Consider the following 22,187-nt stretch of genomic DNA (forward strand, 5'->3'; position numbering starts at 1 on the left):
GCCGCACTGCGGAACTTTGTCTGCATATGCAGTACAGCACTGTAACGGTCGTTGAGTCGTGAATGACACGCAGATTTCAATCACGAATGCAGACACTCACCACTCACGACTCTTGACTGTAGCCGCCAGTGAGTGCACTTTTGGACGGCCAGGCTTACATTTACCAGGTAACGTGTATCTTTAGCGCAGGCGTGAGTGCGAATCCGTTGCACGTTTGGTCGCTTTGCAATCTCAAACCTTTCACAATTTGGTTGCCGTCAGCTGAATCGGCACAGGTTGCGGATCAATTGTACGTGATAAGCTGGCTGTCTTGCCTCTCTTTTTGATCCTCAGTCTCTTGTGACGTGCATGATGCACTCGCTTCGAGAGCCATGCTTCACAGGACGAAATCCGTATGGATCACAGAATCGCATTCCGTCGCGAATGCAACGATCCAGAAGACACTCACTTTGTTGCACTTTGGACTGAGTTCAATCACGAATCATGAATTACGAATCACAATCAGCCATCGGAAGTGACGAGAAGAAACATGTCGATGCCGTGAGACAGAGACGCCGCAACCATGAATCACGACTACTCAACCTCTGTGACTCTCTCGGCTAGTCCGTGAGTTGGCTGATGAAAAGGGTTCTCCGATTTTATTGCACCCTCGATTTGTGCAGAGATTGGCAGCAAGACTCAGGACTGCGTCCCCCAAAATGTACACAGTGGCTGGCTCCTTGTTCCCAGACAAGGGCTGTGATTGTCGCTGACGTCGATTGCTGCATGCTTGCTACCTCTATCATCTTGTTCCCCATCCACATGGAGCTACAATCCTCCTTATATACCCCCGGATCCATTCTGTCGTGGTCGGAGCCAAAGCTGAGGGCGCATACAAGCAAAATACTCAACGGATCAAGAGCGATTCAGGCCAGCAAGTCGACGCCAACTTGGTTCGGCTGCGGCGTTCCGTAATTATGGCGAAAGAGCAAGACGCCAGCAGTAGCGTCGGAGTAGCTTCTATCCACGCACCGACCACCATCCCGGAAGAGCCGACGCCCGTCTCGCCAGCATCAGCCGCCATTCCCATCGATGCGGAAGCATCCGACTCTGCTCAACAAGCAGCAGCATTGGTACCATCCTTGCAGCCAGAGATAGCACAGCAACAGCAGACTCAACCAGCGTCCGGCCGTTTCATCGAAATCATCTCCAGCGACGGATCGCGCGCTTCTGCCGAAAACGATGCAGAGCCTCAGCCCAAGCAGTTCACCACCGCCTCAAAGGACGTCCTCCCAGCGACCGAGCGGCAAGCTCGCCCGTCCAAGTCAGGATCAAACATTTTTCGACGAGCTTCCAAGAGGAAGAGTGTTCAGTCGACCAGAGCAGATACGCTAACTTCACCCTCCCAGCCCGCACAAGCTGCCAACGTACACGCCCATTGCGTCTCGCCGAGCACCGAAGGTAGCACACAGAAGACCAGTCCAAGTCCCAACGGCCTCAGCTCGCCGTCAGACGAAGATGGCCGACACCATAGAGCTTTCAAGAAGATCAATGGCGAAACATCGGATACTCAAGAGCACACATCACACAACGACCGCAACTGCAATCATGACGGAGACACCGACAAAGATGACCAACAGCATTCCATACTGGATGCTCTCTATCCCTTGACCAACTTCATCGGCTATCGACCGCTTTCACACCCACACACACCGGCCGAGCGACGCTTGACATCCAAGCATCCCAGATTCAATCGCTACCACTACATCTGCGGCTGCATCTTCAGCCTGGGTCTACCAGTGTCGGGTGAGACCGGAGAGATTGCCAGGTACCGCGATCCGCACACTGGAAAAATCGAGCTTGTCCGCATGTACAAGGATCAAGTTGGCGCCAAAATCGTCAACTCGATCCACTCAATCATCGCCGCTTGGGTTGTCATCGCTCTGCTCAGCTTGGTCAGCAGATCGCCTTTTCATCGTGCTCACGACGCACCACTCATTATCGGCGCTTTTGCCACCGAAGCCGTCGTCACCTTCTATGGCTATCGAACACCGCTAGCCCAACCCAAGAATATTCTCTTCGGCAATACTATCTCTGCCGTCATGGGTGTGGCCATGACCAGGGCGTTTGCTTCGACTACCTACAGCGTCAGTGGCATCTATGGTGTCGACTGGGCCGCAGCGGCCACTGCTGTCAGCGCAGCTGTGTTTGCTATGCAGATCTTCGGTTTCACCCATCCGCCGGGTGCAGCCATTTCTCTGCTGGCTATCACCGATCCAAAGACGCACGAGCTCGACTGGTGGCTCGTTCCCATCGTCATCATCGGCACGCTCATTGTCATTGGCTGGGCACTCATCATCAACAATCTCGGCGGAAGGAGGTATCCCGACAACTGGTTCTACGTCAACGCATTCGCAGAGCCACCCATCATCGGCCCGGAAAAGCTCCCCTTCAGCAACTCGCCATATTACCTGCCGTCTTGCACACACGGTCACAAGAGGAAGCCATGCAGAAAGCAGGGCGAGGAGGCGCAAGAGAAAGGGTTTTACAGGGTACCTGATTCAGGTGTAAGATTGACGCACGGATTTGGTTCGTCGACAAACGATCAGCTTGAGCCACGGCCGAAATCGAACGTGACAGCGACAGCAGGTCACGCTTCGTATAGTCTGGGTGGCGCGGCAAGGGTTCGTCACTTGGAATCGGTCGATTCGCAAGTCGCCAGTGGATCGAAACAGTCGCTCAGTGCAGGCGTCAATGAAGCAAGCGCAGAGGATGGCAGAACGACGAGAGCTTCCGAAATCACAAAGGTCAATTCACTCGAGGCACCAGCCGTGCTGTCCAGCCATGGCTACAGCGCGATGCATCAGCAGCAGCAAGAGTCAGCAGTTGCGTCGACAACTGCAAAGTCAGCACCAAGTACAGCAGCTGCTGCTCCGCCTGCGCCACAGGTCAAATCTCGGATGATCGAGGCAGACCCCACACTAGTCTCAAGGAACAACTCGAAGAGCAGCAGGAGGAGCAGAAGGTCCATTGTAGTCCACGTTAACGAGAGCAGAAGACACTCGACCGGATCCACGACCAAGGCCTCGCCTGTACCTGCCGTGCAATGGCGAGATCCCTAGTTGCGTTTCCATGCAATCTAGAGCCCCACCAGAGCTTCTGACATGGGTCTGACGCCAAAGCTACAAGGACAAAGTTTCCGATCATAGAGCTTTACGTCCTTCGTAGGCTTGCGTGCTGTATGTGCTTGAGAGATGAATGGTGTGCCGTTGAGCCATGACTCGTTCATAACAACGTGTTTTAACTGGTTTGGTTGCTGACAAAGACAGGGATAGAATACAGAGTTGCGCAAACACGGCAAAGCGGGCAATGTAAAGCGAAAAGGGGAGAACGGAGTAATTTAGCGACGTCCGCGACGCATGAGGCCTGCGATGGCGATACTAGCTACCGCAGCAGCACCGCCGATCAATGCCATACCGATGTAGCCCTCTGTGCGACCGAAAGCGAACAAGGGAAAGAGTCAGCATATCGAATCTGAAATGCGGCAACAAACTGTATGTGAGTCAAAGCACTCACCTCGAGCGACTCCCTTTTCGATGAGTTGATTGAGACTCTGTGCTTGCAGGTTGTTGGGTTCTCGTTCGATCAGAAGCGCTGTTGGACGCAAAAGGGGGATAGAGCACAGTGGCAACGAATCAGTCAGCATCACCTTGCGTCATAGCCTCCAGTGCACGATCCCGACCAGCACTACATACCATTGAACCTTCTAGCCTCATCGTAGTTGCCCATCTTGTAGTGCCCGAGCGACAGGTAGTAGAGGCACTCTCGTCTTCTTGGTGGGTCCGAGCGATAGATTTCTGTCAAAAGACCCACACCAATGCTCATCTCGGCCCTTTGTTTGCTCTTGACCAGACCCCATGCATAGTTGAACTTGGTCTGTGTGGTGACGTGACCTGAAGCCAGTTCTGTCTCGTACTGTGACTTGAGCACCTGCAGCTCCGACGGAGAGAGCGATGTCTCTGCGTCTGCTGCGTATGGAAGAGACATTGCGTGCGAGCACCAAGGTTGGACGAAAGCTCCGAGTAGAGTCCGTTTATGGAGTGCTACCTGGATGAGCGGTAAGAATGTGCTACGTTTTCAGTGATGATACGTGTTGGTATCCCAGGGCAAGGCAATGGCAGATGGACGAGGTGGCGGCGATCGAGGAAGGAGAGAGGCTTGATAACAGGTAGCAGAGCTTCGGGACAACAGGCTGTGCAGCTCAGTCTGTGAGTTGGGCCACTGCGAATGGGCAAAAAAAGAAAAACAGTGTTAGAGTGGGCTGGGCTAGATTCCTGTCAATTTAAAACCAAACTTCGTGCTACTTGCCTGGAGGGACCGTGAACCGTGCACGCGGCTGAACATCAGTCACGAGTCGTGAGTGTGAGTAAATTCAAGATGTGTGAGTGTACAGTACAGAACAGCTACGAGTGCTGTCCATGTAGAGCCCAGACAGGATCGAATCCACGGATGGTCAACTCAAGACCCAACAACTCAGCACAAAAACACACACAAAAGTGGAGAAAGTGACGAGTGATGAGTGGCTAATTCAACTACCACATCATTCGAATAGCACTACATCATCGTCGCTCGTAGCCCGCCCTCAACCACTTCTTGCAGATATGAACACCGAGGAAGACACGTTCACCTCGGTCACATGGGAGAACCGTGAGAATTCGTCAGGCTCCCAACCAACGTTTTCAACCACTCCTTCCTTCTCCAACAACAATGCCATCGCAGGTCCATCGCACTTGGGCGCCTCATCTTCCGCGAGCCCACTTGCCCGCGACGTTCATGCCTCTGACGATCCAACGCAACTCTCTTGGGCCGGATATCTGATGGTGCAAGTGCTCGAACCACGCAAGGAACTCGAAGGTCAAAAGGATGCCTTTATCAGCTACGGCATTCGCGCCGAAACGAATCTTGCTCACTTCTCTCGCACCTATATGGCCGCTCGTCGCCGCTTCAACGATTTTACTTTTCTTCGTGAAGGATTGAAGCGAGACTTTCCTGCTTGCGTCGTTGCGCCTCTACCGGACAAGCATCGGCTCGAGTATCTGACCGGCGATCGTTTCAGCGCCGAGTTCATCGAGAGGCGTACGCAGGATCTGCAGCTCTTCCTGGAACGTATCTGTCGCCATCCAACACTGCAGCGAAGCCAGCTGCTTCGTAGTTTTTTGGAAAGCACCGAGTGGCAAGTCGACATGCACGCGCACAACTCGTCGCACAGCGGCATCAATGCCGCTTCCGGCTCGTCCGTGCTCATCTCGGGCTCGCAGGTTGAAAACGCAGGCCCGCCGAGCTTGCTCGATAGCCTGAGCGATCACTTTCTCAACGCGTTTTCCAAGGTACGCAAACCGGACGAACGGTTTGAAGAAATCAGAGAACGCATCGATAAGCTCGAAGAAGGTCTCGCAGGTACAGAACGGGTTCTTTCGCGCAACCGGAATCGCATAGCTGGTAAGTTTGACTCGGATCTCGTTTCTCTCGATTGCCTGTTCTTCCCGCCGTTTGCGTTGCTACACCTCTCAACATTCCGCTCGTTCCATGATATGGCATCTGACACTTGAAATAACTGTATGATGCCGCGGTGCGCATGCTGACCTCGCTCCTAGCTCTGCCGTTTGGCGACGTCTATGCTCCCCAACTCGGAACCGGCCTTGAAGATCTTTCTACCGACTACGAGGACTTTGCTACAAGCATCGAGGGGCTCGGCTATCTGGAAAGCGGCATCACCGAGCCGTTGAACAAGTTTGCTTCGGCCATGCTCGAGTTCGCTCGGCTGGAAAGGGTGACTGTAAGTTGCAAAGTGGAGCATACCACAAGATGATACATTCTTCTGTTTTGTTTGTTGTGCTGACTGGGGCGCTTTTGTATTGGCTATGATGCAGTCTGCAAAGTCGACGGACGCCATGCTGTCGCAGATGCAAGCGCTGCTCTCGTACGCACGTTCGCACAAATCGGTGCTCAAGTTACGCGATACCAAGCAGGTGGACTTTGAGGAGCTGACCGACTACCTTTCGGGCGTTGTGTCGGAACGCGATCGACTGGCGTCGCTCTCGTCGCCGTATGGCGCCGGTCACGGACACGGCGGTGTACGCGGTGCGGGCATCTCGGGCTACCTGAAGGACAAGGTGGATCATCTTCGCGGTGTCGATGAAGAACGCACGCGCGTTGCAAGGATGCAGCGTCTGGATGGAAAGATCAAGGAGCTCCAAGACGCAGTGACAAGCGCACACGATACCAGCCAGGCGTTCAACTCGGAAGTGATGGCCGAACACCGCATCTTCCACCTAGCAAAGGAGCAGGAGCTCAAGGACATGCTTGCAACTCACGCCAACGGCCAGATCGACCTCTACCAAAACCTGGTCTCGTTGTTCGACCACTTGATCCCACACCTGCAGGCCATCCGGGTCGCCTAGAATCCGGCGCCTCGCTCAGCGTGGAATTCAAGCGCGAATCAATTCACAATTGCGTTTCGCACGCAGCGATCGGCGCATCGCGTTCCACACCTACACCCACACACAGTATATCCAACATTCGTGATTCTGTTTTCGAATGCACATCTTGAGACTAGTATGACGTGAACGCAAAACTCGGCCGAGGCGAGTGGTGAGTGTGTTATGTACAAGTAAGCTGGCGGGACTCGGCGGGACTTGGCGGGACTCGGAGCGGTGGAGTGGATTAGAACATGCCGGTGGGCTGCATGTACATGCCACCATTGAGGTTGTTCGGGTAGGCAGCGGGGGCGAGGCCGGTGACGGCTGCGGTGATGAGCTTGGGTGCGCCGAGTCCGCCAGGTGCGATGATCGGAGCGTCGTCTTGCTTCTGCTTCTCGGAATCGAGTCGAGCCCTCTCGCTGAGGTCGGCTTCGAGTTTTTTCACGCGCTCGCTTTGGTCGCGCATGCTCTGCAGCTGGTACGGCATGGTGAAATCGCCGAGGCCGTGTCGCCAGGATAACTCCATCACCACATCCGGACGCACGAGATCATAGCATGCAAACAAGGTCGCAGCATAGCACTCCTTGTTGCCGATCTCGACAAAGTACTCGAGCAACTCTTCCGCCACTGCTTGATCGCCCGAAATCGCTGCCGTCTCAATCGCATCGCGAAACAGCTTATCCGTCTTGGAGAGCGCAATCGACTCGTTCCACCGTTCGTTCTTCTTGTACAGATGAGCCGCCAATCGACGGAATTCGAGCAGATCGTGCTTCTCCAAGCGAGACGCCAGCGAGATCGTGTCAAAGTTGTCATATCCATCAATCGACGATCGCAACGTCTCGTAGTCTTCCTCCTCGATCAACACGTCGTTGTACGCATCGTTGACAGCTTCCAGATTGTGATGCTGCACCGACATGAGGTAGCCCCGTATGAGCGGTACGTTGTCATTGTCCTTCTTCTTGAACATACGCACCACCCTGCTGTGGTCGATCCTCTTGGCCAATACGGTGAGCAGATCGTTAAGCAACAACGGGTGCTGCTCCAAGTAGAACGTCAGCGCACGGTAGTAGATCTCGACGTTGGCCACCTTGGGCAGAATGGCTTTGAACTGATCGTGTTCCCACGCAGCAGCGGCGTGCTCCATGGTGGCAAGTGCCGCGTTGTCCATCTCGTCGTACTTTGTGTAAAGGTAGACGAGCTCTGACCACAAATGACACTGCTCGGCCACCTTGATGAGCTGCGGCAGGTTCGAGCGCGACCAATACAGCTTGAGGTGCTCCATAAGACGTTCCGGGCGGTACTTGGCGAGTGCGACACCGGTCTGCGTGAAAACACCCATGTGTGCACGCTCGAGACCCAGCGCCTGCTCGAGCAAGGTGAGCAACTCGTCAAACAAGCCCTCGGCCTCGTACGATCGAATCAGACCAGGCAGCTCCTCGGCGTGAGGGATAATAGCCAGACCGGCGATTTGCGAAAGCTTGAACTCACGCTTGCTGAGACACGCAGCATGTACCTGCTTCCACACGCTCGTGTTGCCCGCCTTGCGAGCCGCATCCACGGCGCCCTGGTAGTCGCCAAGGTAGACGAGCGTCGTGGCGAGACGCGCATAGTTGGATACGCTGGTGAACAAGAGCTTAGCAGCCTCGTACAACTCATCGTTAAAGCACTTTTCACCGACACTCAAGATGTCGGCGACGTTGGTCATGCCGAGGAACTCCTCCATGTCGCCAAGACGGTTGGCCTTGGCGAGGCAGTAGGCATACTCGGTGTCGATCTTGGGCTCACGGGCCTTCTTACGCGCCATCTGCAGGTAGCGAATAAGCTCCTCCTCGCGACCGGCGTGCTCGGCAATCTCGATAACCTCTTCGTAGTTCGAAGGGTCCTCAGCCTTGACGTACGAGTCAATGGCATCCTTGACACGCAGTCCGTCGAGCTGAGCCTTACCAAGACGCGACCAGATGGCGGGCTTATTAAGCTTGTTGGCGTACTGCTGTCCCCGCTCGATCGACACGACGTGTTCAACGAGGACGTTCATGGCCTCCTCGTGCTGCTCAGCCTTGGAGTGAATGCGGAAGGCCTCCTCATAAAGGCCGTGGTCGATGGCGATCTTGGCAATCTCATCGACGTCATAGCCATCGAGACGGTCGATGTAGTTCATGACCTTGCCCTTGTCGGTGCGCACAGCGGTGAGAAGGAGCAGGTTCTGCAGACTGCGATTGTCGCTGAATGCCGAGGGCTCAAGGATGATCTTTTCGAGCAGCTCGATGAGCTCATGAGGCAGGTCGGCAGCCATGAAGGCCTTGACAGTAGCCGAAACGTCATCCGGATTGGTCGACTCGGGGACAGCGGTCGAGACCACCTGCTCGATGAGCTGACGGCGGTGAACGTTGTCCGAGGTGAGCACCTGGGCCCAGAGATCCAGCTGACGTCGCTTGACGAGGTAGCGAGCCTGGTGCTTAAACATCGAGTTGTCGTTGGTGATCGAGATGAGCTCGTCATCGCAGAAACCCTTGGCGTAAGCAATGTAGGCGAGGTAAGGGTCGCGTTTCTCGCAGTACTTTCCGACAACACGAGGGTCGTACAGGTTGTTCTCCTTCAAGAAAGCCTCGGGGTTGTTGTTGCTGTCGATGGCGATCTTGGCCATGGCGTTGTACAGGGGCTGGTCCTGCGAGCCGGCTTCGATCTTGGACTGGAGCCAGGGAAGGATGAGCTTCAGACGGTTGCGCTTCTCGACCTCTTCGACGAGCTCGTCGACAGGGATAGGGCCGGAGACTGACTGGAGCAGGTTCTTGATGACCCCCTCATCGCAGTCGACATCGAGCAGACCTCCAATGACCTGGGGTGTGCGCGAAGAGTTGACACGCTGCACGTAGACCTCGATAAAGTTGATGAGCATGTTTTGGTAGAGGTAGAGGACGAGGTCGTGGACAAAGTCGAATCGATCGCAGACAATGATGAGCGGCAGCTGGTCCGAGAGCTTGGCCTCCTTGAGGAAGTTCTTGACCTTCTCAGGGTTGTAGTAGTTGGACTCTCGGCAGATACGCTCGACTTCGCGGATCTGGCCGGTGCGCGTGGCAGCCTGGATGTATTTGAAGTGCACCTCAGGGTCGGTGGACAGGTTGACGACGGAGCCAAGGTAGTAGTACAAGCCCTCGAACGACTTGAATGACTCGAACATCTCGATGAGCTTGACGGGTCCAAGCAGGTCAGAGTACTTTGTGGCGATCTGGACAACCACCTGGAGATTCTGGCGGATGTTGACCTTGAGCATCTCGCGGAGACACTCGAGCGACTGCTCAACGGTCAATTTGCCAAAGTAGTTTACGAGCCACTCGGCCTGGAGAAGGTTGGTGTGCACAACAACGCGCTTGATGTCGGCATTGTCCTCGTAGTGCTCGAGGGCACGCTGAAGCAGACCAGCCTTCTCGCAGAGGTTGGCAATGCGCGGACGGTCGTAATGCGTGAACATTTCGTTTCCGAGGATGGCATCGGCGACCTGAGGAGCGTTGACGAGGTTCATCTCGAGGAGGCGAGTTTGAAGGTGTGCCTGCTCGGGCTTGTTGTCCTTGAGCGCATCAAGGAGGAAGCTGGTGGCCTGCTGGATCATGTTCTGGCTCATGAAAATGTCGGTGACACGCTCAACGTCGACCAGAGGACCTGATTCGTCGCCGACCAAGCTGCTGGCAAACTCGGCACCCTTTTCGGGGTTGGTGCGGACAATGTGCTGGAGCAAAGCGGCATAGTCGGGGGTGTAGCCGACTTTTTTGGCGTAGAGGACAATCTTGTCGAATTGACCCGTCTCAGCAAAGCAGGCGACCACCTTATTGGGCACGTTGGCACGCAGATAGACGCTGAGTGCGAGGTTCATGTCATGTTGGCGTACAATATCACCGAGCTCCTCGCTACATTCGATCTTACTCTCCTTGAGCCATTTTTCGAGCAGATGCTTGCGGCCCTGGTTGAGCACGGGGCGAGCAAGCTCGAGCGACTCGAACTTGTTAAGCGAGCCCTTTTCAAGGAGGATGCCAAAGTACTGAAGGATGGGCGAGAGCGTACCGGGCTGGTTGGGGACCTGCTTGAATTGCTCGATGGTCTGCGAGGTTCGAAGGATGCCGCGTGGCGAGTTGGCGGCGATCTTGGCAGCCTCGCCATACTGGCCTGTGGAGAAGAGCGAGTGGAATTGCTGGAGGTAGAGATCGTCGGCACCTGGAAGATCACCACGGGAGGCAAGCTTGAAGGCAAGCTCCGAGTTATTGAGGGTGCGCAGAATGTAAGGGATGACGGTGTTTTCATCGACTGAGACAGAGAGGACCTGACCCTTTCTGTTAATGCCGATGATGCCGCTGGTGGACTCGTGCTCTGCAGTGACAAAGATGGTGTCGCCCGAGATGCGGTTCATGTAGATGCAGGCGCCGGTTTCGAGGTCGTAGAGGTGGATGAAGCCATACTTTGTGACGAGATAGACAATGCCGTAGCGTTTGCTGACCTGCATGGCGACTGGGAAGTCGTTGGTGGCCTCTGGTGGGAAGAAGACGTCGACGGCCTTCTTGGTGAATGCGGGCTGGCCATTCTGGTGGTCAATCTCGACGACGTGGAGCTTGGCACCGGTGGCGGTTCGGTTGGCAAAGGTGAAAAGCTTGAAGGGGCTGGGAGCAGCGTCAGACTTGAGCTCTGCAAAGGCAGCGGCGTGACCCTCGATGGGCTGCGAGACGCCTCGATCGCGCGAGTAGAGCTGCATGGAACCCTTGACACGGAAGGCGTTGGGAGCGCCAGAGGTGTTGCCCGAGATTCCGACGAGGACGAGCCACTTTTCGTCTTGACTTGCGCGGTAGTTGATGATCTGTGTACCTTGCAAGCTGACGTGACGATCAAAGACCTTTGCTGGAGTGGCTTCGCCTTCCATGGACCAGTGGTATACTGCATTTTCAGTAACGATACCGAGGGTGGTATTGCTGATCCATTTCCAAAAGGTGACGTCTTCTTGCATGAGATGCGACTTGACCTTGGACTTGGCTTCGATGTTGAAGATCTGCAATTGCCGCGCCGACTTGAGGGCAATGATTTTCTGGACAGGGTTCATGATGGCCGAGTCGGCGGTGATGGGTCTCCTCATGACATCGCTGATATCGTTGAGGTTGACGATAACGACCGAGTTTTGACCGTTGATGTTTTCACGAACGCAAACAAAGTTTTCGGACTCGAGGGTGACGTTGGCAAACGAGATGCTCTCGGCCGCGATGCCGACGTTGGTGAGCTGAACATGCTCGGAGAAGTTGATGGGCTTATCCGCCATGATGAAAGGGAGAGGATCAACGACTCTGAGAAAAGAGGTCTAGATGAGACTTGCGATGGATGCGTGCACCAAGCTGGCGACGATCGAGAGGTGGTGTGAGGTGGTATGTTTCGGTATCGAGGCGATCGATGTGGTCGTCAAGACATGAAAGTGGGTGGAGGGCTAAGCGAGAGAATAGAAGAGAGAAGAATATACACAACGAGACTAGTGACTAGTGATGATTCAAGATGAGGATGATGGATGGCGATTGTGATAAAGCAACACTGATCAACTGTGAACCACCTTGCTGGAGCTTAGCAAGGCGTAGAGTAGCACTTTATTGGCCTGAGCTCTACGTGGCTGTCTCTGAGAGCATCACACCGTACAGCAGAGCACAGCAGAGCACAGCAGAGAACAGCACACGCTTGCTCTTGCTTGGGCTCGGTCAACCAGCTCAAACTGAGTCGTCAATATTGCGCACAGGACACCCAATGTAGCTCTGATTCGCGCTCACTGACTCTCTCTCTCTCTCTTGAAAAGATACAAATTCGAATCTTCCTGACACCACACCAAATCCAGAATCACGAACCTGCGTTCTGTATTCTCCAACTTAATTCAAAAGTAACCGCTCCATTCGTGGTTGTATTTATATTCGCGTGGAAAGCTGGCTTCGTAGGCAGACGGATAGCTGGTGGTATTCAGGATTCACGATTATCAATACAATCACGAATAAGTTTGTTTGGTTGAATTTGACGCGTTCAAGTGAGAAAGTCAGTCACAGAGTCGTGAGTCGTGAGTCGTGGTGTTGCGAAGGGAAAACGTGAAAAAGGGTGTTGAATGTTTGATCGAAGAGCCGGCTCTCTCTACGTATTCACGATTTTTCTTGATCGGAAACCGCTCTTCTTCTGTCTTCTGGGCCGAGAATAGCGGGGGCTGCGACGCGCGTCACTCAATCGACGATTCCCTGCGATTTGCTCCACTTGAACTCTCAGTTCATTCAACTTGAGCCTCGTTCAGCTCTCATCAGTCACGATTCAGCATTCTTAGCATCTCGCCGATCACCATCTGCTTCCTATCCGGTGTACCTATACCAAAACTCGGCCGCTCCACGCACCAAGGCGATCACGCAACACATACTCAACGTCGCAATGGCGGATGCAACCGCGTCTTCTTCGACACAACCCGCTTCCGAGCCAGTTCTCTCCGCCGACCCGGCAAAGGACAAAGCACTCAAAGCGTACAAGAAAGCGCTCAAACAGCACAACGAACTTTCGGAAAACCTCAAGAAACTTCGATTCGGTCTCAAAGACCTCGAAAAGGCCTACGACAAGACTGAAGATGATATCAAAGCCCTTCAATCCGTCGGTCAGATCATCGGCGAAGTGCTCAAGCAGCTTGACGAAGAACGATACATTGTCAAGGCTTCCTCTGGGCCACGCTACGTCGTTGGGATCCGTGCAAGTGTACCCAAGCACAAGCTCAAGCAAGGTGTACGTGTCTCACTCGACATGACTACGCTTACCATCATGCGCATCCTGCCGCGCGAGGTCGACCCACTCGTCTACAACATGAGCATGGAAGATCCAGGTGCTGCAAGCTTTGCCGGTATCGGTGGACTGTCGGATCAGATCCGCGAGTTGCGAGAGGTGATCGAGTTGCCCTTGCTCAATCCGGAACTCTTTATGCGTGTGGGCATCAAGCCGCCCAAAGGTGTTCTTCTCTATGGTCCACCAGGCACGGGCAAGACGTTGCTCGCTCGTGCCGTTGCAAGCACGCTTGAAACCAACTTTCTCAAAGTGGTCTCTAGCGCGATTGTCGACAAGTACATCGGAGAAAGTGCACGTTTGATTCGCGAGATGTTTGGATACGCAAAGGAGCACGAACCATGTATCATCTTTATGGACGAGATCGACGCTATCGGTGGACGACGTTTCAGCGAAGGAACTTCGGCGGATCGCGAGATTCAACGAACGCTCATGGAGCTGCTCAACCAGATGGATGGCTTTGATTATCTCGGCAAGACCAAAGTGATCATGGCCACCAATCGACCCGACACACTTGACCCTGCGCTCATGCGACCCGGACGAATCGATCGAAAAATCGAGATTCCTTTACCCAACGAGCAGTCGCGATTGGAGATTCTCAAGATCCATACCCGACCCGTAGCCAAGAAGGAGGAACTCGACTACGAAGCTATCGTCAAGCTCAGCGACGGGTTCAACGGCGCCGATCTGAGAAACGTCGCTACCGAGGCGGGCATGTTTGCTATCCGGGATGATAGAGACTACTGTGTTCAGGAAGACTTTATGAAGGCTGTCAGAAAATTGCAGGAGGCCAAGAGGCACGAATCCAAGATCGACTACAACGCCGTCTAAGCCGCTTCAACCTGTCACTGCAATTCCATACCGCATCTTTCGGCTCCCAGCGTGACTCGCGCGCTCTCTCTCTCTCTTTTGTGTGTGTACGATGTGGCGCAACAGGTGTGCGTGTGCAGCAATGGGCCCCGTCAGTGCATGTCTGCGGTGTTCATGGAAATCCATCGGGTACTTTCCGAGAGTGGCTGTTCCGCCAAGTCACAACCCATGCACGCGACGGCAGCACAGCCAGCGAAGCCAGCGAGAGAATACTGTTCATTGAAAATGAGCAACAACGATCATGCAGATCACTCGGAAGATCAATGCTGCGTGTTAGGTGTACGGTGTAAAGGTATGCCTAGTCTACAATGCTGGTGGTATAACAATGAAGATGCAGACGCTAGACAGAAAGAAGCGAGAGCTATGTACAGCGAACGCAACAGGGTGAAAAGGAGAGTGGAAGGCTAGGCCCGACAGTCGCTTTCGAAGCAGTGTAGACCATGCCGTGGGTATGGAGGCGTCAAGACTGACTCACATGCCAGCTTGAGCAAACGCCTTGTTGATCTTTTCATCAATAATGTCGCCAAGCTCCTCGTTCTCGCTAGTAGCGCTCTTGATCGTAAATTTGGGGCTGGCGTTACCCGAGTCGCCGAGAACCACAACAATGTAGTCGTCCCTCTCAGCAAGGTCAGCGGGCAAGGTGACGCTCGTCTCTTCCGATTTGATCGCAAAGCCATCCGCAAGCGTCCAGTGCAGGTTCAGACCACCGCTTCCGTCAGCTGGAACGTAACCTAGCTTAATCTGGCCCGTGTAGTTCTCGGCTTCGGTTGGGAGGTCGGATGCATCCCATGTGACAGTGTATGTCTGGCCAGCAGTCCACACGGTAGCGGCGGTGGGAGAGGTGATGTGTGGGTTGTAAACAATTCGCTTTTCGAGCTCTTCCATCGTATCGCGTCCGAGCATGACATTGTCCCAGTTGGTATTTTCGTATTGGCGCTTGAGCATGAGCTCAGCATCTGAAGATGTGCCAAAGCTAGCTACTGCTGCTGGAGCGCAGACGACCGACGAGACCAGCAGAGACGCTGTGAGCAACAGAGATGAAAGCTGCATGCTGGGCTGTGTGTGTGTGTGTGAGAGAGAGAGAGAGAGAGAGAGCTGGAATGGGGTTTATGGGATCAAAGCGACGCTGTGTTTGACGAGCTGTGGATCGAGGAGACAAAAGCTTCCGTGGATAACACAAATCGAGGCAGTGGGGACAGTCGAGGGCAAGAGGGCTGGACTCGATGAAGTAGCGGTTCCTTTTAAAGACGTCAGGAGGTTGCTATAAAGCGAACAGGGCCGAGGACGAGACACGGGCTCCAGAGGCTTTGATCCTGCTACGAGCAGAGTCTGAGCTTCAAACGAGCCGTCAAGGAATGCGCGACCAGCAAACCACGACTCGGCGAATTCGCGCATGACGGGCTGGCTGACTGCTGTCTGCAACCAACCATCACCCGTCGCGTCTCTCTGTCTCGGTGCCTCTCTTCTGCAACTGCCTGTTTGGCAAGTTTTGCGGAACAAGCAGCCGACGGCGGACAGCGTGGGAAGGCGTTGCCAAAAGGGCAAGAGAGAGAGAGGGAGAGTCGTGAGTGTGAATATGTGAATGAAGCAAAGATGCCAAAAGTGGCATATGTTGGTTGAGTGCCAATTTGGCCGCGTCAATCGGTTGGAACGGCATGCACACCTCGAGTGAATCGTGAATGAGACTCGCCTAAGGCATCGAACTACTGTAGCTGTCACGTACACGCTTCTTTTTCCAGACTGAACCCTGAGAATACTGTACTGCTTGCAGTAGCTGTCTCGCTTAGATGTGAGAGAGAAAGCGGGGAATGGGCACGAGAGCCGTGTGCTGCATCGGTCGCGCTAAAAAAGGTGGCTTGGTGCATCAAACGAGCCCAATGACGAAAACGAGAAAGTGCTGGAATTTCCGCGTCTGGCTCGTCGAACGGTGCCGACGGCTGTGTGCTGTCTCATGCCTACCTCTCCAAGTCTATCGGATCACGCCGAGAAGGCATCAGCACACAAGACGCTTGGGCCTACAGTCAGCAGAGGGACAAGTGGATGCGGAAGGTTTTAGCCGGACAAGGAAGGAGCCCGTGTCATGACGTTTTCCTTCCTATCAACGTAAGATTCTCTTGTAGGTAAGTTAAATTGATCCCGCGATTCCGACGTTGGAGCTTGTTCTCTGTGTCTCGAACGTGTCAATGCCAGTGATGTATGATCAGCCTCGTCAACCGTAAGCGCTCGTTGTTGGGATGCGAAAAAGTTGCCAACAACTCTCGAGCGTAGTCAGAAAGCGCTTCTCGTATGCGGTCCACGCTGTCGGTCTGCAGCCGCTGCTGTCGACGTGCCGCCTCTGTCTGCTCTGAACACCGAGGCTCGGCTCAAAGGCGGTCGACAGTTGAGACCATATCCTGCACACACGTTCGCAAAGCACACAAGAATGCCACGAACAGTACTCAACATCGTCCCATATGCAGTGATGTCGTGGTGTAGTGGTGCAAGAGATGTTCTTTCCTTGTTCGGGTGGCGATTACACAGTGCAAGGGTGCAGCGCGGAAAGGGAAACGGTGGTGATATTGTTCACGAACACGCCAGCTTGGGCAAACTCGCAGTCGCGAGTTGCGTTCGGCTGTGCATCCGAATCAAGGATCCTGAATATGCGCTCATTGGATAGAAAATGCGGAACCAACGCGACGTTAGCGTCGTGTCACACAGCCAGACACTCGCGACTCGTGACTAGAATATTTACAATCACAGATCACGAATTTGACTTGCCTCTATAGAGTTGGCGTCAAGGGTCTGTGCAGACCCTGCTCGAGGGTTCCAAGATGCAACGAGTATCTTGTCAGTCCGATTTCCGCGCGCGACTCAGGGACTCACTGGCTTGCTCGCCCCTTGTTCCTTTTTCTACCTTTCGGACCGATACAGTTTGCTTAAACTTAAAACACGTCATAGTCGTGAGTGCAAGACTATAGAAAGCAACGAGTATAGCTCGCAACCATAAGACTAATGCAGGCAGTCTCTTGTCAAGGACGCGCAACCCCGAGCACTTTTTCGTCTAAGTTAGCACACTCAAAATCACAATCACAGAATGATGCACGACAACGTGTAAGTTAGCTTGATGCGCAAACGAGCAGCCGACCTTCCTCGACAGGACAAGCATGAATGCTGGCTGCGAGATCGCATCATCCTGCGCTAAGCTAAAACGACCGTCCAACTAAGAAGTCGCCGAGCATCCGTGTGTGGTTACGACCGATGGAATCACTTTCTTGTCTCCTTAACCCTTTGTTACTCGTCTCTACCTCGTTGTCGTCGTCGACGACCATCTCGGTAAGAACTGAGGTAAATTCCGGGTTGGACGGGCCAAACGCAGTTTTCACATAGTTACAGTACGTGCGCAATATTTCGGGCAAGGACGCTGCCATTTTTTTATATCGTGTTCCAAGAACGGCGATTAGCCGTGAGTGCAATTCGGCTGAACCTGACTTCGGCTCTGCCGTCACACGCTACTTGTCGCTTGATGCAAACGTAGCTCGCGCGCGCGCTCTCTCTCTCTCTCTCTCTCGCGTATGTACCGACCTCGTGTACTTCTCTCCTTTGCATATCGTCGCCTTTCTTGTCTATCGGCCGAGTTCAGTTCGCAAATGGAAGTTGGATATGGACTGGATACAGGCGACGCCTTTCCAGAGGTTTCATATCCGAAAGGCGGTGCCTCCCACGTCCCTCGCATCTTTTTGTCTCTGCGACTACTTGACGCGAGCTTCGATTAGAGCCCTCCTGCTTGACTCCTCGACATGTCTCGCCTCGTAAGCACGCGAAAAGGTTAAAAAAAACGCCAAGCGAGGTGAAACACTACGAGAGGGTCTGATTGGCTTGGTCTCGGCTCGTTTTGGACACCGCGACCTTATGGTGGAGCCCTGGTCAGCATGTCGTTAGCCCAAGCATTCGTCGTCGACGGGGATCGTCGGGTCCTCCGATCGATACGTACGAGAGAATGAGTGGGTTGAAATGTGTGACAGTCACAGTAGTAATCGTGAATGTACCACACCGCCAAAAAATCCGGCGCTTCAACGCCTCAATGTCGGAGTTGCGTGCAACTGCGCTGTCACAGACGTGCCTCACTCCGGCTTCCGAATTTCGCGTCGTGCTTTTGCCAGCCTCTTCAGGCGATCACGATCCGCGACAGGGACTTCAGTGACCAGCGTCAACGGCGTCCTCTGATGTCTCGTATCTCGCCAGTCTCGTCGGAATGTTGAGTGCTGCCAACTGTATCTTGTTCGACAACATTTCTCGTTGCGTGCCCCGATACTCGTGGCTCGCACGAGCATGCGCACACGCGTCTCCTCAAGCATGTTTGATCGCCCCCTTGCATGAAATGCTCTGATGCGCAATTTAGGCGCGTCGGGCTGGCGATTCGGATATTCAAATTGGCCTTGATTTGTCGAAAATAATTGAGATCTCGATCAATCCCGAATGTGAGTGGAATGCTCATCTCGGAAAGTGTTCGCAAAAAAGGGGGTGTCGAAAAGACAGAGAAAGCCCAGTGGGATCGGCAATATCGTCGACGCCAATCGAGATTGTTGATTAGATCAGTTGCATCGCCATTTGTCGCAGGTGTAATCGATACCACCCGTGAGCCTTCAGAAGAAATCCGAGATTTCACAACATCGGTCCACCATATGGACGAGAGCTACTCGAGCCGATCTCGCCCGAAACCGTCCATGAGCTGCTGAAGATGATCGAGTAATCGAGATTAGAAAGAGACCAGACGATCGTCAGCGCGATCGACAATACCGAGATGGCTCGAAGGAGCTCTTGCCTGGAAAAGTGGTCTGTTCTCACCCACCACTTCCAGCGTTCAGCAATTATGGTTGCAAAGGTGTTTCACGGTATCTCGCATCGTCCGGCGCTCGAAAACAGCCAGGACACGTGCTGGATCCAAGTTCCGAACAAGAGACACAATGTTGACATACGGAAGCGGTTGCTGGGGCCCTCAGCGCTCCTGGATGATGATTGGTTCCGCAGCGTGAACCACGATCGTCAAACTCTTTTCTGTGGAACGGCAGGCTAGCTCGAGGCAATGATCAGAGAGGCTAGGCAAGCAGACATCGAGGATCGAGTGTGTCGAGTCGTGCGAATCACACCACGGCAGGGACCCAGTGGGCGAGGCCGATTTCGAATCCTGGCACAAAGTGCTGGTCTTATGCCCATGCACAAGCACGACTGCAATCCAGTTAGCCTCAAAGCTGTCCGACAATACCGGCTTCAACCTCGAGTGTGGACATCAGAAATGCTCATCGGACCAGATAGATTGATATGATGTCTTTGATCACCACGATGTGCTGATCCTTGTACAATCGCAACAATATTACGATAGAATTGGCAAAGCATCTACTCCAACAGACGATCAATGCAGACATCGAAAGATTCCAAACAACGCCCAGCGTCGATGTCCAATTGGCCCCACTGCGGCTCTGGTCGGCAAGATGTAAGCTCAGGGCGGTGAGAGGCTCGAGCGTCCAAATTGACATGGACCGCTGCGAAGACCCGAGGCGCAATGCTGTGCCAGGGAACAGTTGGAACGATCAAAGTTTCATACTTGACCAGTAGTCGTCCACGACCATAAGCTCATCGATAGAGAGACGCAAGAGCATCAGAGCTGGCGAACAAGCTATACGAGCCGCCGCAACATGATTGGCAGCTTGGTCGTCACGTTCAGAGTTAAGTTTGAATTTTGAGTGCTTCAAGGTTGAGCTGAGCCGATCCGAAACTGGGCAGAGCGTACCACGGCCCCCCTGTGCACACAACGCTTCAGCACGGAGCGCCTGGCACCAAGGTGGGCGCTAAGAGCTACCAGGCGAGAAGGAGACATGACCCCTTCTGAGACGCCCATGCGCTCGGGAGATTAGAAGTCGCGAGCACTAGCATGAGAGAGAAAAGGATCGAATGGTTCGGGCCTTGCAGTTGGCGACGTTCCTTGCAACTTCCTACACCACTCTTTGATGCAAAACAAAAGCATATTCCGTCTTTGGTGATCCCTGCGACGGCTCATGATCGACGAGTGTGCCTCTGTGAAAGCCTGGTTGAGCATTCGTGACTCAGCTTGTTGGTGAAGAGCATGTGTATGCTGTAGCAATGCAATCACAGAATCTGCATCTAACGTTCGAGCGCAGAATCGTGAATCACGAATCGTGAATGTAATCCGTGAATGTAGTACTACTCACGACTGTATTTGTGGCGCTCGTTTGGTCTGTTTTTCCTCTTCAAGATTCATTTTTGAGATTTTCTCCGTAAATTGATTCATGATTGTCGCACTGCATATTATTTAATCGTCCCAAGCGTGAAGATGTCAGTAGTCACGAGTGTGAGACTCAAGTGTGGGCGCAGGTGATTCGTGAATAACGATCATGTTCATGATTTCTGGTACAGGCTCGCTTAAACGAAAACAAAGAATTTACGAGAACCCCTTACGTATGAAGCGCTCTTGCTGGTGACCCAAGTTTGGATGAGGATCACTCACTGACGGCTTTCAACACAAAAGACCCCTTGCCGCTGAAAACGTATAGCGCATAACGTTGTTCCTGCGCTCGTCCTTGCACGTCCTGATTTCCGATGCCTTCTACCGCCCCCTTACCTTTGAGACCTGGCGCTCCTCCTCCTTCCGCTCGCATGCCCTGACCGCCGCCACAACCATCATCAGCTTGGCCCTGATTCTCGTTGTTTACGCCCTGCGGCTGTTTTGTATCGTCTTGCGCTTCTTAGGATGCTGTATCGCTTATGCTCAACGGACTTTGAAATCCCTTCTCGCTCGTCTTGGCGGCTTGTAACACGAATCCCGTCGCGATCGACAGGCGTCTGAGACCTCTAAAGTTCCGCATGATGTTCTTCCCAACAAGACAGGGACTCGGTTAAGGCAGAGACAGAACCGCAAGCCACTGTACCACCGACTCTGGAAATCCTCGCTGTACCTTACAGCGCTGTATGGTCGCCGTCTCTCTACCACTTTCACGCCGTGGATCCTGGAGAGCACCACTATCCACCCTGTCCATGGTCGCTGCATCCTGATCCGAGAGATACGAGGCTCGTGCTTTTCTTGCCACTTGACCTCACCGGAAGACGGCTTGCCGCGCTCAGCCTTCGAGACGCTTGTGCATCTACTACTGTATCTCGTGTCTGCATGGCTTGAACCACTTGCTTGGGTGTTCAAAACCCCCTTTTGGCATTTAGCAGACTTTGATGCCTTTTAGGCGCTATGACCTGGCCTAAAGATCACCGTGCAGCTGCAAGGTGCGGGTCAGAGCACAATACTGGAGCTCAGGAGAGAAGAGACGCTAACGATGGCGAGCTAGGCAAAGACACCTGCTATCAACGCGTCCGGTACCGCAGCAATCACAGAGACACCACGTTTCTATTTTGGGTAGTGATGGCGAATACGTCGATCCATTCGTGATTAACATGGTAGAAACGATCGACGGCAGCGTCTCGAAAAGTCACGACGCAAGGGGCCTTTTTTGATAGCACATTACCATTTTTCCTGGATAAGCGCAGTTTGATGTGGTAGCCGCGCTTCTGCAGTAGCCAGCATGCCAAGCGGCAAGGGTGGGCCAAAGGGAGTGAGCAAGCTTTGGAGATCTCTATTTTCTCGCTTGCATGGTTGCAGCACAGTGATGTCCCTTGAAGATGCAGCCACTCAGCCCAAACCTCGGAGACCCTGAGCTGTCGAACCCATGCCGGGAGGTCATGCACAGCAGCTCCTGTTCGAGGAGCGCTGATCGACAGCTCAACTTGTCAGACACAGATACCCGAACTCCGTTGTTCTGGTGTGTGGGTGGGTGTGTGTGCCTCAGCCACTATTTGACACCTTGCTTCCCGCTAAACTTCCAGCCAGCAGGCCTGCATATCAGGGCTTCTGCTACTTGCTCCCTGCCTGGATTGATCCTCTTTCCTCGGGCCGCTCCTTCGACCTCTGATCTCCCTGTCTTGCTGTGATTGGCTCTGCATGCATCGCGTACCTAAAACAGCTTGTGTGGCTTTCGTCCGTCTGCCTGTCGAACAAGGCGG

At 53.7% G+C, this 22,187-nt stretch overlaps 6 protein-coding genes across 6 annotated transcripts; 3 read left to right on the top strand and 3 right to left on the bottom strand.

The window, feature by feature from the left end:
- Positions 1 to 956: 956 nt before the first annotated feature.
- Positions 957 to 3,101, top strand: UMAG_03918 (uncharacterized protein; the record flags this gene model as incomplete). The annotated part of the gene is made up of 1 exon (XM_011392091.1): positions 957 to 3,101. The coding sequence occupies one exon, from the start codon at positions 957 to 959 to the stop codon at positions 3,099 to 3,101; it is 2,145 nt and encodes a 714-aa protein (XP_011390393.1).
- Positions 3,102 to 3,379: 278 nt separating this feature from the next.
- On the bottom strand, positions 3,380 to 4,026 carry UMAG_03919 (uncharacterized protein; the record flags this gene model as incomplete). Its single annotated transcript, XM_011392092.1, has 3 exons — positions 3,380 to 3,468; positions 3,556 to 3,633; positions 3,735 to 4,026. 3 exons carry the CDS (start codon positions 4,024 to 4,026, stop codon positions 3,380 to 3,382), a joined length of 459 nt encoding a protein of 152 aa, XP_011390394.1.
- A 614-nt stretch (positions 4,027 to 4,640) lies between these two features.
- Positions 4,641 to 6,440, top strand: UMAG_11290 (uncharacterized protein; the record flags this gene model as incomplete). Its single annotated transcript, XM_011392246.1, has 3 exons — positions 4,641 to 5,478; positions 5,685 to 5,815; positions 5,910 to 6,440. The coding sequence occupies 3 exons, from the start codon at positions 4,641 to 4,643 to the stop codon at positions 6,438 to 6,440; spliced, it is 1,500 nt and encodes a 499-aa protein (XP_011390548.1).
- Positions 6,441 to 6,702: 262 nt separating this feature from the next.
- UMAG_03921 (putative clathrin heavy chain) lies at positions 6,703 to 11,751 on the bottom strand (the record flags this gene model as incomplete). The annotated part of the gene is made up of 1 exon (XM_011392093.1): positions 6,703 to 11,751. The coding sequence occupies one exon, from the start codon at positions 11,749 to 11,751 to the stop codon at positions 6,703 to 6,705; it is 5,049 nt and encodes a 1,682-aa protein (XP_011390395.1).
- Positions 11,752 to 12,878: 1,127 nt separating this feature from the next.
- UMAG_11291 (putative proteasome regulatory particle base subunit RPT4) lies at positions 12,879 to 14,105 on the top strand (the record flags this gene model as incomplete). Its single annotated transcript, XM_011392247.1, has 1 exon — positions 12,879 to 14,105. One exon carries the CDS (start codon positions 12,879 to 12,881, stop codon positions 14,103 to 14,105), a length of 1,227 nt encoding a protein of 408 aa, XP_011390549.1.
- Positions 14,106 to 14,615: 510 nt separating this feature from the next.
- Positions 14,616 to 15,194, bottom strand: UMAG_03923 (uncharacterized protein; the record flags this gene model as incomplete). The annotated part of the gene is made up of 1 exon (XM_011392094.1): positions 14,616 to 15,194. The coding sequence occupies one exon, from the start codon at positions 15,192 to 15,194 to the stop codon at positions 14,616 to 14,618; it is 579 nt and encodes a 192-aa protein (XP_011390396.1).
- Positions 15,195 to 22,187: the final 6,993 nt, after the last annotated feature.

The sequence above is a fragment of the Mycosarcoma maydis genome, chromosome 11 (assembly GCF_000328475.2).
Source record: "Mycosarcoma maydis chromosome 11, whole genome shotgun sequence".
Taxonomy (NCBI): Eukaryota; Fungi; Basidiomycota; class Ustilaginomycetes; order Ustilaginales; genus Mycosarcoma; species Mycosarcoma maydis.